The 21,196-nt window shown below is 35.4% G+C and overlaps 1 protein-coding gene across 1 annotated transcript; it reads left to right on the forward strand.

Moving 5' to 3' along the window:
• Positions 1–11,528: 11,528 nt before the first annotated feature.
• LOC118042532 (uncharacterized) lies at positions 11,529–18,416 on the forward strand. Its single transcript, XM_035050233.2, has 3 exons — positions 11,529–11,670; positions 12,168–12,344; positions 17,877–18,416. Exons 1-3 carry the CDS (start codon positions 11,643–11,645, stop codon positions 18,245–18,247), a joined length of 576 nt encoding a protein of 191 aa, XP_034906124.1. The 5' UTR covers positions 11,529–11,642; the 3' UTR covers positions 18,248–18,416.
• Positions 18,417–21,196: the final 2,780 nt, after the last annotated feature.

A 21,196-nucleotide genomic window follows, 5' to 3' on the forward strand; every position in this document is an offset into this window, starting at 1 on the left:
ATTGGGTCAAATCAGGGGCTTAATTGCATAAATATTGAAGTTTAATGGCCAATTAGGGGTTTAATTGTGAAAATCCGAAACCAGGGACCAATTTGGAAAACGCGGGTAAATATAGGGGGCTGTTTTGAATTGATTCAGGGGCGTAATTGAAGAAATTGGAAGTTTATTGATCAATTGAGGGCTTAATTGCATAAATCAGAGGCCAAGGACCAAGGTGAAAAACGCGGCCAACTATGGGGGCGAGGACCGAAATTGGCAGGGACTCAATTGAAATGAACAAAGATGATTGAGGGCTAAATTCGAAATTGGGCACGTTCTGGCGCCATTTTTAAATGAAACGGCGCGTTTTCTCCGAAAACGACGCCGTTTCATACATAAAAAAAAAAAGAGAAAAAAAAAAAGAAGGACCGAACAGTGCCGTTTTGAACGGGGCACTGTTTCCCTTTCTTCTTCCTCCCCGAACGTGCAGCATGGAAGAAAGTTTGTTTAATCATTCGGCGCTGTCATGTTCCCCACGCAGGCCTGCTCAAAAATGCTCCCACGCTGCCCTGCTCAGCCCATACAGCCCCGCTCCCTTTGCCCGCCTATAAAAGCAGAAGTGAGAGGAGAGAGAACGGGGGGGAGAGAAGGAAGAGAAGCAACAAAGGGAAAATAACAAAAGAACAAAACAAACCATGGGGGAAAAAGAAGGGAACCAGAGAAAAAAGGAGACCGAGACCAAGAGAGAGAGATAAGAAAAAACCGGGGGAAAAGAAAACTCAAAGAGACAAGAAACAGAGGGAAGAGAGTTTATATTTTTAAACCGAGGAGAGTTACCATTGAAGAAAAGGCAGCAACCCGCGCCTCTGCAACGAGAAGAAGAAGAACCGGCCTCACCCCTGGAACCACTGTCATTCCGCCACCATCAGTACTGCCCAACAACAGCAGAACCACCGCTTGGAAGAACCAGGGGAGGCAAAGGTGACAGAAACTAGAGAAGAGGCTAAAGAGAATAACGAACAGCAAACGGAAGGGCAACGACCGGAGACAGAGGAGAGAAAGTCAAAAACAGAAGAGAAGGGCCGCTGCAGAGAGTTAAGGAAACAGTTACTGTCACCGGGCTCCCCAGCCACCGACCCACCATCCAGGCCACTTCCCAGACCGCCACCCACCAGCATCTCCACCAAAGCTGCTTGCACATGGGGATAGGAGAGTTGGTTGACAGAAGGAGCAAAGGCAACCAAAGAGAAGAAGACAGAGAAGCTTGAAACAGAAGCAGAGAAAAACACAGAAGCAGCAGAGAAGAGGAAGAGCCAACATTCGGTCAGCAACCGCCAGCAAAACCGCCACCAGCACCACCGTCAGCTCCTCTACCCAAGCTCATCGTCGCAGGTAACTCTTCCCCTTTATCCCGTATTCGTCTTCTTGCATGCAGAACGTGCACTGTGCACGTTCTGCAAGTAAGAAATTAATTAGCTGGTTACTGTGCAGGGCACAGTAACCAGCTAATTAAATTCCCCGGTTACTATGCAGGTCTAATTAATTAACAGAATTACTGTGCAGGTGCACAGTAACCACCTAATTAATTAGCCGGTACTGTGCTCATGTACAGTACCCGTTACTATTTGTGTACAGTATCCCCCGTTACTATTTGTGAACAGTAACATACTGCACTCATGTACAGTGCCCGATTCATGTTGTTTCGGGCTGGGTATCAGCCCAGACCCATGTGGCTGGACTGAGTCCAGCCCTGTAGAAGGTAGGCTCATTTTTATTTCGGGCCGATTTCGGCCAGTCTCCTTTTTGGGCCGGGTCCGGTCTAGTAAAAAAATTTTAAATTCCAAAAAAACATTATTTTCAAAAAAAATATGTGATTTTCCACAAGTTTGTTGCTACAGTTTTGGTCAATACTCGGTTTGTATTTTTATACTGTAAAGATACAAATCCGGTATTAAAATACCTCCGGTTTTCTTCAAAACATCAAAGATTTTCAAAATAAAAATTGTTTTTGCTTTTAAAATTTCTAAAAGTCCTTAAAAATATTGTTGATTTTTTCTGCATATTTTTATTAAGGTGGAATTAATATTGGTGTATTTTTTTATACCGTAAGGATACAAACTCAATATTAAAATACCCGATTTTTTGTCAAAAAAAAAATATATCTATATATTTACATAAAAAAATGTTTTTTTGTTTAAAATACGGCCTAGTCTCCTCCAATATATAATATATAAATATTATAACCTCATATTTTCACACAACAAAGGAAATTTTCAAAAACAATATATGTATTAACATGCATTTTGGCTTTGATAACCAGTTTATTTAAGTCATGAGAACTAGGCCAATATTTCAAAAAATTCTAAAAAAATCTTTTTGTTTTCCTTTTAATTGGGATTACGAATTTATACGTAAAACGTATTCCTAAATATTTTTTTGGTATAGACGTTTGAACGGTTAGGATTTTACCCGATAAGATAAAAGACCTTCTTACTGAGGAGGATTTTTCTTGAACCATAGACAGACCAACGACTAGAAGTACAATAACACCTTAGTTTTTATCAGACAATCAAACAATGCAGCTTACCTTAGGTAAGGCGTATTTGGGGTGCTGATACCTTCCCTTTACGCAACCAGTCCCCGTACCCGATCTCTGAGACCAGTTAGGGTTCCTAGTGACCAAAATACTAGGTGGCGACTCCCATTCTATTTTTCTACCAATAAAAGACAATATTTTCTTGCATCCCCATAGATATAGATAGATTTACATTGCAGATTAAGAAAATGGAAACAACTATATAATTTTCGCCGCGACGCCGCACACGTGCGACAGAATGGCGACTCCGCTGGGGACCTTGTAGACTAAGCTTTGTTTTTGTCTGATTTGTTTGTGTTTTCATGTGTTTATTGTTAATATGCCTTTCTGTTTATTTGCATATTTGTTTTTTATTTTACGCGTAATATTTATGCATCGTATAAAATTGTCTCATGCATCACTTGCTTTTATTTTGAGCAGCACACACAAGCTTTAAGTTAAGTGGGGAATTAGCGATTTACCCTAAGACTATTGGTCAGGGTTTAAATGCGTGAAACACCCAACTCATATCTGAGTGCCTGCTTGGTAATGGTGGGCATACGTGTCTTAACTGTTCCTTGCAACGCCCCCATACTGTCTTTACGAAGAACGTCACTGGGCAGATATGAGACCCTTGAAGACCAGATAGAAAAACTACCCACTCTCACTTATTAAATAGAGCTTGTCCTTAGGTTATGTATCTTTGTTTGCAATGTTATACTCATCGCACATCAGTTGTGCATCACATTTTCATTCACGCATTTTATTATGCACGCCAGATCGTGAAACATAGGTCCCACATCCAGAGTCCACCAAACCCGGTCCAGATCAAGAATGGAAAACGAAGAAAGAGCTCACTTAGAGTCACACTACCAGACCGATTTGGAATCCGTGAAAAATGAAGTTTCTCGGCTGACCGATCTACTCGAGCAACTTCTAAGAGCTAAGAATGGGGAGGGAACATCAGCACAACCACCTGACGGAGCGCCAACAGCTCACGTCCCTCAAGCATCTCAAAACCCGGGGGTAAACTCGGCCAATGAACAACATTTCGTGCCTATCACCCCTATCCAGCCAACTCATCCTCCAATCACTGTTGACTTAACCCCGAATAATAGGTCTCCCAGTTTGATGGACCAGGACAAGCTATTTGCTTTGGAAGAAAGATTAAGGGCAGTTGAGGGTAATGACTGGTTTGACCCTATGCGAGCAGCCGAAGTATGTCTGGTACCGAACATTGTGGTGCCCAAGGATTTTAGGATACCCGATTTCATTAAGTACACCGGCTTGGAGTGCCCAAACACTCATCTTCGATCTTACTGCAACAAAATGGCAGAGGTAATCCGTGATGATAAATTGCTTATCTATTTCTTTCAAGATAGCCTCACGGGATCTGCTTTGAGCTGGTACATGAGGTTAGATAATGTCAGGATCAGGAGCTGGAGAGACTTGGTGGAAGCTTTCCTTAAGCAGTACAAGTTCAACATGGAAATCTCTCCAGATCGAACAAGTCTAATGTCAATGGAGAAAAGAAGCCAAGAGTCAGTAAGGGCATACGCGCAAAGGTGGAGGGATGAGGCAATGCATGTCCAACCCCCTTTAATAGAAACGGAGATGGTGACTTTGTTCGCCAATACATTCAAGGCACCCTACTATGAGCATTTAATGGGTAGCTCAGCTCAGCATTTCTATGATGCTGTACGCATAGCGGAAAGAATAGAGCAAGGGATTAAAGCTGGACGCATAGTTGAGCCATTGCAGACGAAGGGTTTTATTGGAAGAAAAATGGAAGGTCCCGTTAACAACTTTGAAGGGGGGTCCAATAGCAAGATAACAGATTCATATAACCCACAAATACCTACCTCTCATGTGGCCCACATAAACTTTAACAAACCTTTTTCCCCTAATCGAGAAAATAACCAGTTAAACAACCACAACAACCATCAAAGACCAAACACAAGATACATTTTAGAACAACTACCACCATTACCCATGCCTTTGAAGGACATATATGCCAAGCTACTAAGCATTGGACAAATAGCTCCTATCCCCACATTACCACTACAGCCACCATTCCCTATCTGGTACAAGCCCGAATTGGCTTGCGAGTACCATGCTGGTATCCCCGGGCATGGTCTTGAAACGTGCTATGCTTTCAAGAAAAGGTTGCTGGAGCTCATCAAGATAGGATGGGTGTCATTTGAAGAACCACCCAACATCAATTCAAAACCATCGCATAGTCATGACGCAAGTAGTAGTGGATAAAGGGCTGGAAAACCTTGGTCAAGAATTGTCAATAATGAAGAAGGTAAGATCGAAAGAGATGACAAGGAAACACACGTGGGGGAGAAGATGAAGCGCTGCTACGGTTGATTGTCCACACACTAGAAGAAGTCTCTACCAAGACCTTTTTACGCGAGTAGAGAAGTTTCAGAATGGGGTGACCCAAGAAGTTCCTGAAGTTAACCGACTTTATTTGCCCTAGCATGCTTTTGTCATTGTTTTTATTTGCTTTTATTTTCTCTAGTTGACAATCAGGGCTCATGATATCAGCCAGATTTTGTATTTGTTTTTGAGCCCACCTTTTCTTTAAATAAATGATGAGATTATGCACCTTTTTAAACAAAGATGAGTGGTTACAAAGAAAGTATCATAAATCGGTCAAAGATGAAATTTAAAAAAGGCTACCCCTGAAGTACAACTATACCTCTGGATAACATAATGAATTGATAAATCACCTGTAAACTTCTTTCAAGATAAAAATAGAGTTTATCAATTCTAACAATGTGCATTTTGAAAAAAATTCATTTTCCTTTCACTTTCTAAAGAGTTTATCGTTGGTGATCCCATTTGAGCCAGAATGAATTTCTCCTTTATAAAAACCCGGACTAGGATCACACTCCACACTGGGGGCAATAAAAGATATTTCATGAAAAGTTTTACATATTTTTCAAAGCAAGATGAGAGCCCGTAGATTTTTTTTTTTTAAAAAAAAAATAATAATAATAAATAAAATAAAATAAAAAAAAATAAAGCATTTGACAAAAGCATGACAAAAGGCAATGACAAGTCATACATTTTGAGAAAAGAACCACTTGAAGAAAGTCAAAGACTTCTTCTCCAAGAATATGATCAATAAAAAGAGGCAACACGAGAGATGAATCCAGCATACGGCTTCAAAAGCAAGCTCGTGTTAAGAAAGAGCTTCATGAACTAGAAGAAGATGATGGGGCCTATGTTTCAAACCAGGTACGGATGCATGCATTGCATCTAATCATAAATCATTGCATGTTTGTTTTTTATCGTTACAGGAGGAGATCTTAGTGCATTTCAACAAGATTGTGGAAGAAGAAAGAATCATTGAGTTGATTCTAGAACAACAAGAAGAGAAGATAATAGCTTCCAAACCCTGCCCGTAGGGAGAACGACATATATCAGCTTTGGTAATAAGGAATCGCCAGATGGGATTCCAAGCTGTTTGAGATCGCCAGAAGGGATCTCGTATTTCATTATTGTGGAGGTCGCCAGATGGGACCTCATATTTCGCGTTTGTTAAAAGGAATCGCCAGATGGTATTCCGAGTTGATTAAAGGAGATCGCCAGAAGGGATCTCGTGTTTCGCTATTTGGAGGTCGCCAGATGGGACCTCATATTTCATGTTGGTAATAAGGAATCGCCAGATGGGATTCCAAGCTGTTTGAGATCGCCAGAAGGGATCTCGTATTTCACTATTGTGGAGGTTGCCAAATGGGACCTTATATGTCATGTTTGTTAAAAGGAATTGCCAGATGGGATTCCGAGTTGATTAAAGGAGATCGCCAGAAGGGATCTCGTGTTTCGCTATTTGGAGGTCGCCAGATGGGACCTCATATTTCATGTTGGTAATAAGGAATCGCCAGATGGGATTCCAAGTTGTTTGAGATCGCCAGAAGGGATCTCGTATTTCACTATTATGGAGGTTGCCAGATGGGACCTTATATTTCATGTTTGTTAAAAGGAATCGCCAGATGGGATTCCAAGTTGATTAAAGGAGATCGCCAGAAGGGATCTCGTGTTTCACTATTTGAAGGTCGCCAGATGGGACCTTGTATTTCATGTTTGTTAAAAGGAATCGCCAGATGGGATTCCAAGTTGATTAAAGGAGATCGCCAGAAGGGATCTCGTGTTTCACTATTTGGAGGTCGCCAGATGGGACCTTGTATTTCATGTTGGTTAAAAGGAATAGCCAGATGGGATTCCAAGATGATTAAAGGAGATCGCCAGAAGGGATCTCGTGTTTCACTATTTGGAGGTCGCCAGATGGGACCTCGTATTTCATGTTGGTTAAAAGGAATCGCCAGATGGGATTCCAAGTTGTTTGAGATCGCCAGAAGGGATCTCATGTTTCACTATTTAGAGGTCGCCAGATGGGACCTCATATCTCATATTTCATATAGGAATCGCCAGATGGGGTTCCAAGTTGATTAAAGGAGATCGCCAGAAGGGATCTCGTATTTTGATAGTTGTCAAAGGAGGTCGCCAGAGGGGACCTCATATTTTTTCATTTTTCAGGGAATCGCCAGATGGGATCCCAATGTTTTAGGCTGAAGAGGTTTGCTGTAAAGAAAGAGTTTCAGATCGATCAACCTTCAACCAGATCAGTTTCGAGAGTTCAAATTGGATTATCTTTATAAAACTTACTGCGCAAAACCCTTGCTCCGTAAGCATTATAAAGAGGGGGCATCTGTTGTAACCCATTTTTGGGTCCCCATAATTGAAATAAAATAAATAGCCGAAGGAGGTTAGAAAAATAACAGGAGGCAGAAGCGCTCAGCAAATGGTCAGAAAAATCGGTCAAGGAGGTTAAAAATACAAAGATGGATTTTTTACAATATATTCTTGAAGGATGAGAGCCTTGTTGAGAAGGAAAATTTGAATTTTTGGAGGAGAAAAGCCCAAATTTGGATGTTTATGGACTTAATTGGATTTTTATTTGAATTTATAGAGGATTTGATTGCAAGAAAAATCGATTTTTAAGTCAATTTGGGCTTTAATTAGAAGAAATTTAAGTTCTGGGGCCAAAATATATTTTTTAGGAATTTATTGGGTCAAATCAGGGGCTTAATTGCATAAATATTGAAGTTTAATGGCCAATTAGGGGTTTAATTGTGAAAATCCGAAACCAGGGACCAATTTGGAAAACGCGGGTAAATATAGGGGGCTGTTTTGAATTGATTCAGGGGCGTAATTGAAGAAATTGGAAGTTTATTGATCAATTGAGGGCTTAATTGCATAAATCAGAGGCCAAGGACCAAGGTGAAAAACGCGGCCAACTATGGGGGCGAGGACCGAAATTGGCAGGGACTCAATTGAAATGAACAAAGATGATTGAGGGCTAAATTCGAAATTGGGCATGTTCTGGCGCCATTTTTAAATGAAACGGCGCGTTTTCTCCGAAACGACGCCGTTTCATACATAAAAAAAAAAGAGAAAAAAAAAAAGAAGGACCGAACAGTGCCGTTTTGAACGGCACTGTTTCCCTTTCTTCTTCCTCCCCGAACGTGCAGCATGGGAAGAAAGTTTGTTTAATCATTCGGCGCTGTCATGTTCCCCACGCAGGCCTGCTCAACCCACGCTGCCCTGCTCCCCACGATGCCCTGCTCAACCCGTTGTCATGCTCCTCACGCTGCCCTGCTCAGCCCATACAGCCCCGCTCCCTTTGCCCGCCTATAAAAGCAGAAGTGAGAGGAGAGAGAACGGGGGGGAGAGAAGGAAGAGAAGCAACAAAGGAAAAATAACAAAAGAACAAAACAAACCGGGGGAAAAAAAGGGAACCAGAGAAAAAAGGAGACCGAGACCAAGAGAGAGAGATAAGAAAAAACCGGGGGGAAAAGAAAACTCAAAGAGACAGAACAGAGGGGAGAGAGTTATATTTTTTTAAACCGAGGAGAGTACCATTGAAGAAAAGGCAGCAACCCGCGCCTCTGCAACGAGAAGAAGAAGAACCGTGCCTCACCCCTGGAACCACTGTCATTCCGCCACCATCAGTACTGCCAACAACAGCAGAACCACCGCTTGGAAGAACCAGGGAAGGCAAGGTGACAGAAACTAGAGGAAGAGGCTAAAGAGAATAACGAACAGCAAACGGAAGGGAACACCGGAGACAGAGGAGAGAAAGTCAAAAACAGAAGAGAAGGAGCCGCTGCAGAGAGGAAGGAACAGTTACTGTCACCGGGCTCCCCAGCCACCGACCACCATCCAGGCCACTTCCCAGACCGCCACCACCAGCATCTCCACCAAGCTGCTGCAGGGATAGGAGAGCTTGGTTGACAGAAGGAGCAAAGGCAACCAAAGAGAAGAAGACAGAGAAGCTTGAAACAGAAGCAGAGAAGAACACAGAAGCAGCAGAGAAGAGGAAGAGCCAACATTCGGTCAGCAACCGCCAGCAAAACCGCCACCAGCACCACCGTCAGCTCCTCTACCCAAGCTCATCGTCGCAGGTAACTCTTCCCCTTTATCCCGTATTCGTCTTCTTGCATGCAGAACGTGCACTGTGCACGTTCTGCAAGTAAGAAATTAATTAGCTGGTTACTGTGCAGGGCACAGTAACCAGCTAATTAATTCCCCGGTTACTATGCAGGTCTAATTAATTAACAGATTACTGTGCAGGTGCACAGTAACCACCTAATTAATTAGCGGTACTGTGCTCATGTACAGTACCCGTTACTATTTGTGTACAGTATCCCCCGTTACTATTTGTGAACAGTAACATACTGCACTCATGTACAGTGCCCGATTCATGTTGTTTCGGGCTGGGTATCAGCCCAGCCCATGTGGCTGGACTGAGTCCAGCCCTGTAGAAGGTAGGCTCATTTTATTTCGGGCCGATTTCGGCCCAGTCTCCTTTTGGGCCGGGTCCGGTCTAGTAAAAAAATTTAAATTCCAAAAAACATTATTTCAAAAAATATGTGATTTTCCACAAGTTTGTTGCTACAGTTTGGTCAATATCGGTTTGTATTTTTATACTGTAAAGATACAAATCCGGTATTAAAATACCCGGTTTTCTTCAAAACATCAAAGATTTTCAAAATAAAAATTGTTTTTGCTTTTAAAATTTTTTCTAAAAGTCCTTAAAAATATTGTTGATTTTTTCTGCATATTTTTATTAAGGTGGATTAATATTGGGTTGTATTTTTATACCGTAAGGATACAAACTCAATATTAAAATACCCGATTTTTTGTCAAAAAAAAAAATATATCTATATATTTACATAAAAAAATGTTTTTGTTTTAAAATACGGCCTAGTCTCTCCAATATATATATATATAAATATTATAACCTCATATTTTCACACAACAAAGGAAATTTTCAAAACAATATATGTATTAACATGCATTTTGGCTTTGATAACCAGTTTATTTAAGTCATGAGAACTAGGCCAATATTTCAAAAATTCTAAAAAAATCTTTTTGTTTTCCTTTTAATTGGGATTACGAATTTATACGTAAAACGTATTCCTAAATATTTTTTTGGTATAGACGTTTGAACGGTTAGGATTTTACCCGATAAGATAAAAGACCTTCTTACTGAGGAGGATTTTTCTTGAACCATAGACAGACCAACGACTAGAAGTACAATAACACCTTAGTTTTTATCAGACAATCAAACAATGCAGCTTACCTTAGGTAAGGCGTATTTGGGGTGCTGATACCTTCCCTTTACGCAACCAGTCCCCGTACCCGATCTCTGAGACCAGTTAGGGTTCCTAGTGACCAAAATACTAGGTGGCGACTCCCATTCTATTTTTCTACCAATAAAAGACAATATTTTCTTGCATCCCCATAGATATAGATAGATTTACATTGCAGATTAAGAAAATGGAAACAACTATATAATTTTCGCCGCGACGCCGCACACGTGCGACAATTTTAATATATTTTTTTAATGAAAAGCACTTTAAAAAGTAACCAAATATAGCATTGTTTGGGAACACGGTACAAATCGTGTTCCTAAAAAATTCAATTTTTTTTGTTAAAAATTAAATTTTTTTATGTGTTTTGGATTGTTTTGATGAGTTGATCTCAAATTAATTTTTAAAAATAATAAAAAAAATATTATTTTAATGTATTTTAAGATAAAAAATACTTTTAAAAAATAACTGCAATCACACTCCCAAATAATACATAACTGCATGTAAAACCATAAGCTCCGAGAAAGATTGATATGAAAGTGTTTATACTACAAATAAACATTCATGTATAATTTAATTCAGAATAATAGTTGTTTGTTATGTGTTTTTTTTAGCAAATTAGCCGCTAAAAACAAGGGTTGCATATATATTCAATTTCTGTACAAGTTTTGGTAATCTATCACTTTCTTTTATTTATTGCAATTTATACAAATTAGTAAAAAATATATATTTTTTAATTATCTTGATGTTCAAGTAAAAAAATATGTTAAAAAACAATTATTATTGTAATACCAAGTACTATATAAAATCGAGATGTTATTTGGTTTGGTGTCGTGATGTGACCGTGTTGTTTAAGAAATTAGAATATTTTTGTTTCAAATTATTTTATTTATTGTTTTGATTAAAAAAGCTTCATAAAATAAAAAAAATTATTTTAATAAATTTTTAAATAAAAAATATTTTAAAAAAATCATTTTTACAATATTAAACATGAGAGAGCTAGGGTGGGTTTTATATAAGGGTAGAAAATTTTTTAATATTTATATTTGTGGTTTTTAACTTGGTTTAAATTTATTTCAACTGTGTGACTTAGTTCAATTAATTTTAAACTTTTAAAATAAAAATAAATTAAATCTTTTTTGTTCTAGGTTAATTCAGTTTTTTTTAGTTTAAATTTACAGTTAATTTTTTATTTTATTTTTTAAGTTCTATTATTTTTCGTTTTTTTTTTTTCCTCCCAGCTATTCATAGGTCCACGTTGGATAAAACAATTTTTAATGACGTCATAAAAAAGACAATGGAATCACTTTGGAAAAAAGTTAAATAATTCTTAAAACTGGGAAAGATGAATGGCCAAACCATTACATCAAAAACCTCAGAATTTAAGAACCAGCTGATAAGAATCGGAGACTGCCGACATGTCGGATTCTCAGAACAGCACGCTAGGTAATTTCTCTTTCCGTTTCAAAAATTCAGAATATGTTAATTCAATAAGCTGTTTTAGGGTTCCTATCTATTGTAGACTTACAAAAATACTTCCCTGGTATAAATCGAAAAAACTATGGTCTTAATCGTAACCTTTTCGTTATACCAGCGATGTTTATGAACTAATTCATAAGAGGTTTTTTGTCAGTCCTGGGAGTTGCATGAGTTTTGCAGTCTTAGATGCCAAGCTGGGAGTTCTGGGTTAGGCAGTTAGATGAGAGATTTTGATGAGTTTATAGCAGATCTTGATTTGCAGTAACTGCTCCTTCTAGTGAATTTAAGGAAGATGTGTGTTTGATCTTGGTTCGAGAGGTCCTGTGTCATCATTTCCCTGTTGAATTTGATTCTAATTCCATGAAATGGTGCACAACTTGATGTTCTTTTAGATACATGTGGATATCCTATCTTAAAAGTTAAGGGCTGTTTATTTACCTTATTCTGGTTGCCTTTCTGGACAGCAACGTTTCATGGTGATGACAAGATGGAAGAGGACTCTGGATCTGTGGGATTGATTGGTGAAGTTGTGGGTCTTGGTGATAGAATCAAGGAAGAACAAATGCATACCGGGAATAAGGAGCACTCTTTGAATAGTCATGATCCTGTAGATCATGTTTGTGAGCCACGTCCTAACACAGGTAATGTCTTCAACTGTGCATGTGTTGAAATGAATTCGCTGTAGAGTATTTTACTGAATGCAATTCTGAACCAAATCGTTTTCCTAACTTTGGTAATGTTTTCAACTGTGCATGTGTTGAAATGAATTGGCTGTAGAGCGTTTTACTGAATGCTATTCTGAACCAAATTGTTTTGCATTCATACTAGAGGCAATTTGATATTGAATCCCGAATTGCACCATCTGCCCCAAAAGGTTAGCCACGAATACCAGCCATTAGAATTTTAAATCTCCCAAATCAAAATTCTCAAACTCAGCCCACTGGACAAAATAAAAACTAGTACCCCTTCCCTGCTAGAAGTCATTGTCAAACTGAAAGCCAGAAAACAACAGAGAATCTTCAGTGACCTATGTACCCAACTTTAGAAAGGATGATAATCATAGCTGAGTTCTTCACGTTCTGGTTTTATCAACCAATCTACTTGTGTTATAGAGGTATAAAATACAAGTAATAAGTATATATTGCAAGAACTATGACAACATTATCTTCTTAAGTATGCATCAATGACTCTTAATACCTTCTAAGACCTGGATGGTCTACCAAAATTCCCACCAGACATGTTGATCAAGCTATGGTATTGATTTTCAGCCAAACATTATGCAAGTATAACATGTAATTTGTTTGATTGCACTGAAACAGTTCATCTGATGGGTTTTAATTATGTACCTTGTTATCAGTAATGTCATAAATTTTATGCTAAACTTATACCTTACTCTTGAGTTGTGGCTTAAATTGGTGAATTGGCTTAGGATAGATTGGTAATTGCATGGTGTGGTGTCCTAAACAAGAATGTAATGTGTTGATATATTGACTTTTCTTGTTAAAGTTGGACTTGAAGTATGTTTTCTAATGAAACAAGGACTTAATTGCTAGTATAAATAGAATGTGTTGTGGGTAGTTTATGTGTGCCTCCAATATTTATGGTGTGTAGTGGCAACCACAAATCCTGATAGTAGAATTCTCTGGTGCGCCCCATGGGGGGTTTTGGGAAAGGGTTGCCCTCTCGTCTAGTTTTACACAATAGTAGTTTATAAGGCCTGGTAGTCATGTAGTGGAGGTTGCTTGGATCTAACCGGGTTTTGGGTAGTTAGGTATGTGAGTGTAATCTCTATTTTGATAATGAATTTTTGTGGAATAGGCTTTGCTGATCTCTATTTTGATAGGCTTTGCCAAACAATGTTATATTTCGTGTCCCTCTTATTTGTGTTACTATTTGGTTTGCTTGGGTTTTGCACAACACATACTATTCCTATCGGTGGCAAGACTATTTGCATTTAAAACCAAATCCAGTACTTTAATAAATCTTACAACATTGGGGCAGCCGCATCCCGCATAGTACAATTAATCGGGAAGTGGCCTCAAATCCTCCATTGCATTGTAGAAGACAACCTCGACCCTAAACTCCAACTCCTTGTCAAAAACAGCATAATGCATCACCATCCGTGGAAGCTTTTCCCATCAAATCCAGTAATTTTGGATGCTGATTTAGATTCTCAAATTGAACCCCTTGATGAGTTCTTGCAATGCTAGAAATGTTGTAGAAGCTATCGCAGTTGTTTGCAGCTTTTTTGGGTTACTTGAGAATTTTGATATTTGAATGTAACCACTTCCTAGCCCGGTTTCCTGTTAGTTCATGATTTGTCCAAATAAAAGTCATTTGTTTAGCTGATTATTCCGGTATTTCATTAGGTTGATTAACCAAAGAGATTCCTATTCAACCTTCACACAAATATTCCACTGATTTTCTTCTTCTTTTATTGTTGATAATAAATTCTATATATATATTTGTGCGACCTCTTTTTCTAGGAACATGTGCAAATTCTGCAATTTGAAGGGTTCTTTGCTATCAAATATTGATTTCTTGATTAAAGATGTAACACCCCCAATATTTGGCTATAAATTCCTTTATATTAAGTCTGAAAACAATGTAAATATTTTTACTGGTCGATGAAACGGTCAGTCAACTGGTTTATTTGATAGTGCAATTGGTCGACCAGATCAATATAACGTTATCTATATTTCTAACTTATTAATATTCTACCGAAATTTCAGCAGAGTTTCTTTTGTATTTGGGTCATCCCAAGTATCGATATCAAAATCATATCACATATAATAACACTTTATAATCACAAACACCACAAACTCATCACCTCATTTCTGATTCATTCATCCTGGGTCTCATCTTTTTGTATCCATCATTTCATAATTTGTTCTCTTCAATTCATATCACTAAGGCATTTATTAATTTCACATCTATCATGATAACAAAAACATCAAAACATTTACAATAAACTCCACATCAACGAACACTTGATTAAGTGCATATATATATATATATATATATATATATATATATATATATATATAGTTACTACTCAAATTACAATGACAAATATAATAATCATGCAAGACATTAGCATATATAGGTTTTAAATAATAAATACATTGTATCACCTCAATTGGTCAACGATAATTGGTAGTTTAATTTGAGGATATGTAAACTACATTTCAAAATAGAGGATCCAAAATTACAGTCCACATTACAACTAATAATCCACGATTTCCCAAACCTACTTAAAAGCAACACCTAATCATTACTCCCGGCGAACCTCCGAGTTACCTGTAACAAAGTCAATAAGTTTTTCTAAGTCACAAGTTAATATCTCATTCAACACTTAAATGAAATAATCAACTTTTTATGTAGGCAATATTTTAATTCATTCTTTATTATTATCTAATTTTCTTTTTACATAAATTTAATCAACAGTAAACAAATTTTGTAATATTATAACTCAAATAATTGTTCCAACATTTCCTTATCCAAGCCAACAATTCAATACTCTCTTGAGTACTCATTATTTCAACATATCCATCTTAATTATCAATTGATCCGGCATTCACATTTGAAAAAAAATAATCCGGTATTCCTCACGAAAACCAGTTTCTCCGGCAAACCCACCTTAATTGCTAATCATTCTAGCATTTCTATTCGGAAGCCAATAATCCGGTATTCCTTAATGAATACCAAATAATTCTCTCAACTTACATATCTTTCTTTCCATATACACTATCAATATCACTATTCACATTTTCATGGATAACTAATTCATAAGTAAAATTCTCAGAGAATTATAAGGAAAAGTACCATAAGTTACGGAGTACCTACCTACAGTCTGACCATAAACAGCTCCACCAGCTCTTTGAATAACCTCAACAGTCTCCTCTGTATTGACATGTTTTCTAATTAAGTATTATTATCATATAACAACATACTCCTTATTTATTGTACCATTCGTTATAATTCTATTATATTCAGGTTTTTCATCAATACGTTCTAATCATTAATTACAAACAAATTCATGATTCCTTCCACTCTTATTAATTTTTTACAATTCCATAAAATTTACAATTTTCTCAAACAATTTTTAATTTCATCCTTTTTGGCCCAACCATTCAACATTTCATCATTTCATTAATTCAACTCAATCAAAATCATTTCTTTGTTATTTCAACATGTTTCCACTCTTATTACATCCTACAAGAATCCTAGAAACTCAATTTCTAAGAAATCCACTTTTCCCTCCAATTTCATCACAAGAACCATAATTCAATTTTTTGCTAGGTTTTACTCAAAATCAATTAACTCTTGTTCAAATTGATATAGAGGGGTTCCAAACATCTTACTTGGTTACAAGATGTAATTCGAAAATCAACCAGTTGAAATTTTCCAAGGCTTCTCTCTTTTTCGTCGTCTTTCTTCACACACACTCTCTCTCTATCTATCTTAATTTTCCCTTTCTTTTATCTTTCTTATTTTCTAGTATGGATGTGTTTTTTTATCTTTCAAAACCCTCTCTTTTCACTCCTAAAGCTTAATTTATAGCCTTTCAAGGTGAAAGAAAGGAAGAAGAAATGAAAATGATATTCTCTCTCTTCCTGCACACTGTTGGGTTATAATAGGGACAATAGCCAAAACAGTCTAACTATTTTGAGAAACAGTCTAACTATTTTGAAAAACGGTCTGACCATTTTATTAAATCAGTTTAGCCATTTTTTAAAACAGCTAGACCTTAAAAGTGCATTAATTCATTGTTTTCAATATATATATTCAAATGATACCATATTCATTATTATACCCTAAAAGTAAAACAATTTAATCCACCTATACTTACCTCCATCTCCATGAATAAAAAAGGGGCTCCATGCTCATTTTTATTTGAATAATTGAAGACAGACTTGCATAAGATTTGGTTATTATCCCTACAGACACCTCTTGTTGTCATCTGTCATGTGGGAAAAGGGAAGCGGTGGAGCTGCATGGTGGGCTTTCAATTTTATTAACCTCCTAAACTACATGTCATTTTGAGTTAAAGTGACAAACTAGTCAGTATTGAGTTAAGAATCACGTGCTAGAAGTTAGAACATAAATTGTGTTCTCATTTCTTTTTAGATAAATAGTCTAGGAAGACATGTGAGGAATTTGGGCATGGTATTTGAGTGTACTAGAATATAATTAGTTTGGGTTTGAGTTTATAATTATATCCAATCTGATTTTTTATATTTTATAAATTCTAAACCCGACTAATTTAGTTTTGTTTTGGACCTGGGTGGGTTGGATATATTGGATTAGGCTAAATTTGTTGTGAATATTATATATTTACATGTTGAGCTTATATTATTAATTTTTATTAGTTCGTATTTAGAAGTGGACTTGCAGCATAAAATATAGGTGTCACGATACCCCTAATGTTAGTTCTAATTTTCATACTTTACACCACCATTAAATTCTAGTTATCTCCATCTTCCCCTCTAGCGAAGAAACAAGCTCATTTTTGTTACGCTAAAGGAATCTAATAGGAAGTCCACTAATAAAAACTTTAAAGTCGATACATTTCTAAATAAAATAAAAATAATTATTCAATCCACAAACTATTAAATATAAATACAAAAGAAATATAAGGTATACAAGTTGGGTCGGATTGATTAGGTTTAAAAAATCTTGACTCTCCGCACAACCCATGGTATTCATTTCTTTTTTTTATTTGTAATATCCATATTTATTAGGTTGAGTCAGATAACACATTTAAACACCCCCAAATGCACGTGTAGAGATACCAATTTAATCACTAGAGCCAAGCTTAATCAGACCCCATTCTCCTATAATTCTTGTTTGTGCAGAACTTCTGTTCTTATCACAACGAAATGAAAGTCCTAATATCAATGTGATTTTAAAGTCTACTGGCTTCTCTTTCTTTTTTTCATTGGTGGAAAATGAATGGTTAAAAATGTTTTTTTTTTTTTATTATTAAAAATAGGCATTTTTCAGGTAATGTAATCTAATAAGGAATATCCTAATTTAAAAAAATATATATATATATATATATATATATATATATATATGTTTCATCTTGCATTTTTCAACTTCCACTTCTAGTTTAACTTCTCGAAATTTGGCATAACTTGACTACTTATTACCTCATTATTCTCTTTCAGTCACAACAGCGGAACCACCATTTAAGGTCTTCTCAAAAAGTGTGTCTAAGACTGACATAGAGAGTAGACTGAGCTTTCCTACACATTTTCTACATAATTTCCCAGTGCCTGAAGGTTCAAATTTAATTGAGTTCCAAGTAATCGACACTCGTGGGAAGCTGTGGAAGTTTAAGCTATCCTTTCGTTCTGGTTCTGGAGCGTATCGTAAACCTGTTATCACTGGGGAGTGGCTTAGTTTTGTGAAGGATAAAGGTGTCCAGGTAGGTGATACCGTAACAATATTTAAGCAAAATAATGGAACTAATGAATGCCAATACAGCATTTCAGTGACCAGAAGGGTTTTCAATGTTTTGGCTACTTTGCCAGCTTGAGCTTCTCTTCTGCTGCCTGACGTGAGCAGCTCTGCTGTTCATATTGCCCGTGTTGTTTTTTATTTTTCTTTCGCTAAACATATTGCTATGGTTGTGTCATGTCTATCAACTGCTTAAGTATGCTCTCTGCAGAGTTATCTTCTTTTAATTCCAGTATTAATCTTGGCTATCTTTCAAGAAAAAATATAATTCTGAAAATATTAGAATATGTGTATTTTTTATGCAGAAGAAAGTAAAGGATAAAAAGATTTGTTATACCTTAAAATCCTTTGAGGTTCCCTGCGGTGAAAAAATATTTTCTGCTGTATCATTAACCTCTACTAGATACACGTGTTCGATGTTTCTGGGTAGATTTTTGCTGGAGCTATTTTTTCTCTTTTCTTACTCATCCCTAGATCTTCTTTGTTGGGATATTTGAGTATTAATCCTTACTCTTTTTATTTGTGATTTGAACTCTTATTTTTTTTGTTGGTTTTTTTTATGAACTTTTGTTTTGTTTTTCAATTTAATTTTTTAATCTAAATTTTTTATTTTTATAATTTGATTCTAGTTTTTTTTTCTTTATTTTTTCGTATTTTTTTTTTTATAAACTTTTAGGTGTTTTCCTTTCCATCATTTAATCAAAATATTAAGTTTTTTATAAACTTCATTTACATGACTGTAACAATCACCCTTTTTTTACTATAGCCACCATAAATTTAGTGCCTTGGAAACCCAGCCATGGAAGGACTTGAAGGTAAAATGCTTATTATTTTCTGTATGTTATAAAAGCTACTAATAAAGGCCTTATAAACAAATCGGGCTTCTGTTTTTTTTGGGCGGTCTCGTGTTGACGATATAAGATTTTGTGTTGACTATATTTGGAACTGCGGTAATAATTATAATTTAAAATTTTTTTTATTTAAAAATATATTAAAATAATATATTTTTTATTTTTAAAAAAATTATTTTTGATATCAGTATATAAAAAAAAAATTAAAATTTGAAAGAATTTAATTTGAATCATGTTTCTAAATAGACCTAAAAAAAACTTATTTACAGGGGTTGTTGAGTGACACTAATCGATGCAAGTTAATGATGGTGTGAGTTTGTTTAATGTTTTTTTTTTTTTGGAATTTTTTATAAACTTTTAATTTTTGCCTTTCTATCATTTAATTAAAATATTTAGTTTTTTCTAAAAAATAATTAAAATTTTCCCTTATCTCTTGGATGTTTTTTTTTTCAAGTAAATTTGATTTTTCTTATTAATTTAGCCATTCAATCCAAAATTACCCATCTTTTTTTTTTAATTTGGTTTTTAATTTTTTTTTGTAATTGAATGTTTTTTTTCTTTCAATTTATCATTTGATATTTTATTTTTTAAAGTTTAGACTTCATGGTTTTTTGATATTTGATGCTTCTAATCAAATGACCCGAGTCACAAGTTTTATGAGCTAATATGGATTCCTATCTTTTTATTGACTTATTTTTTTTTTTTACTCTTATTGCTTGATGTTGATTTTTTTTTAAAAGAAATGTTTCATAATTTTTTTTTGTGTTTTTTATATGGTTATCATAGTTTCATTGCATAGCATAAATTTTATAGTAAATTCCCTATTTGTGTCTGTTGGGTTAAATTTGCTCATCTAATTCTGTACAGGAAAGATGGGCTGAAACTACCTCCGTATTTCATGATAATATATATAAAATAATACTATGTCATGAAAAAATTACAGAAACTGAAATAATTCATTATTATAATAATAAAAAATACAATCACTCAAGTTTTTTTCCTGAAATTAAGTATTTATTATAATAAAACTACCTTTTTAAGTAATTTTGTCCCATCATGAAACTCTAGAATATATGAAATATTAGGTCTGTTTATTTTTGTTTTTTAATCTATTTTTTGAATGAAAAACATATTAAAAATATATTACTTTTCATACTTTTCAACCTAATATATATATATATATATATATATAAACAAATTGACTAGCAAAAACAAATCGGAGTACTTAATTTTTTTAAAGTTCAATAACTTAAAACCTAAAAATCAATGCTAAATTAAGTTCTAATATCCTGAACACTAAAAATCCTTACTTTAATATTTTTTATTTTTAAAATTTGATTTTAGTTTTTTTTTTCTTTATTTTTTCGTTTTTTTTTTTTTTTATAAACTTTTAGGTGTTTTCCTTTCCATCATTTAATCAAAATATTAAGTTTTTTATAAACTTCATTTACATGACTGTTTATCACCCTTTTTTGACTATAGCCACCATAAATTTAGTGCCTTGGAAACCCAGCCATGGAAGGACTTGAAGGTAAAATGCTTATTATTTTATGTATGTTATAAAAGCTACTTATAAAGGCCTTATTAACAAATCGGGCTTCTGTATTTTCTTTGGGCGGTCTAGTGTTGATGACATTGAAACCTGTTTGAAATTGTGGCAATAATCGTGATTTAAAATATTTTTTTATTTAAAAATATATGAAAATAATATTTTTAAAAAAATTATTTTTGAGATTAGTATATTAAAAAATATGAAAATATAAAAAAATAATTTTTAGTAAAAAAGTTTTTTAAAATTTAAAGGAACATAATTTGGGTTGTGTTTTCAAATGGACCTAAGATTTTTTTTTTTTTGGTAACCTGGGGTGTCCGGGCTAGCTTGCGCGCACCACAACTAATCCCTGGGCTCACTGAATATCCTGCAAGCCCAGTGAGCATGTAAGGCACCGCAGGGGTGACAGACATATACAAGTGAGGCTTGAACCCTGATGTGGAGGAAGGGAACAAGTCCCTTCAACCACTAGGCCACAACCTTACATGAGTTGTTGAGTGACACTAATTGGTGCAAGTTAATGATAGTGTGAGTTTGTTTAATGTTTGTTTTTTTGTTTGGATTTTTTTATAAACTTTTAATTTTTTTCCTTACTTTTTGGAAGTTTTTTCTTTTGATTCTTTTG

This window comes from Populus alba, chromosome 15 (genome assembly GCF_005239225.2).
Source record: "Populus alba chromosome 15, ASM523922v2, whole genome shotgun sequence".
NCBI lineage: Eukaryota > Viridiplantae > Streptophyta > Magnoliopsida > Malpighiales > Salicaceae > Populus > Populus alba.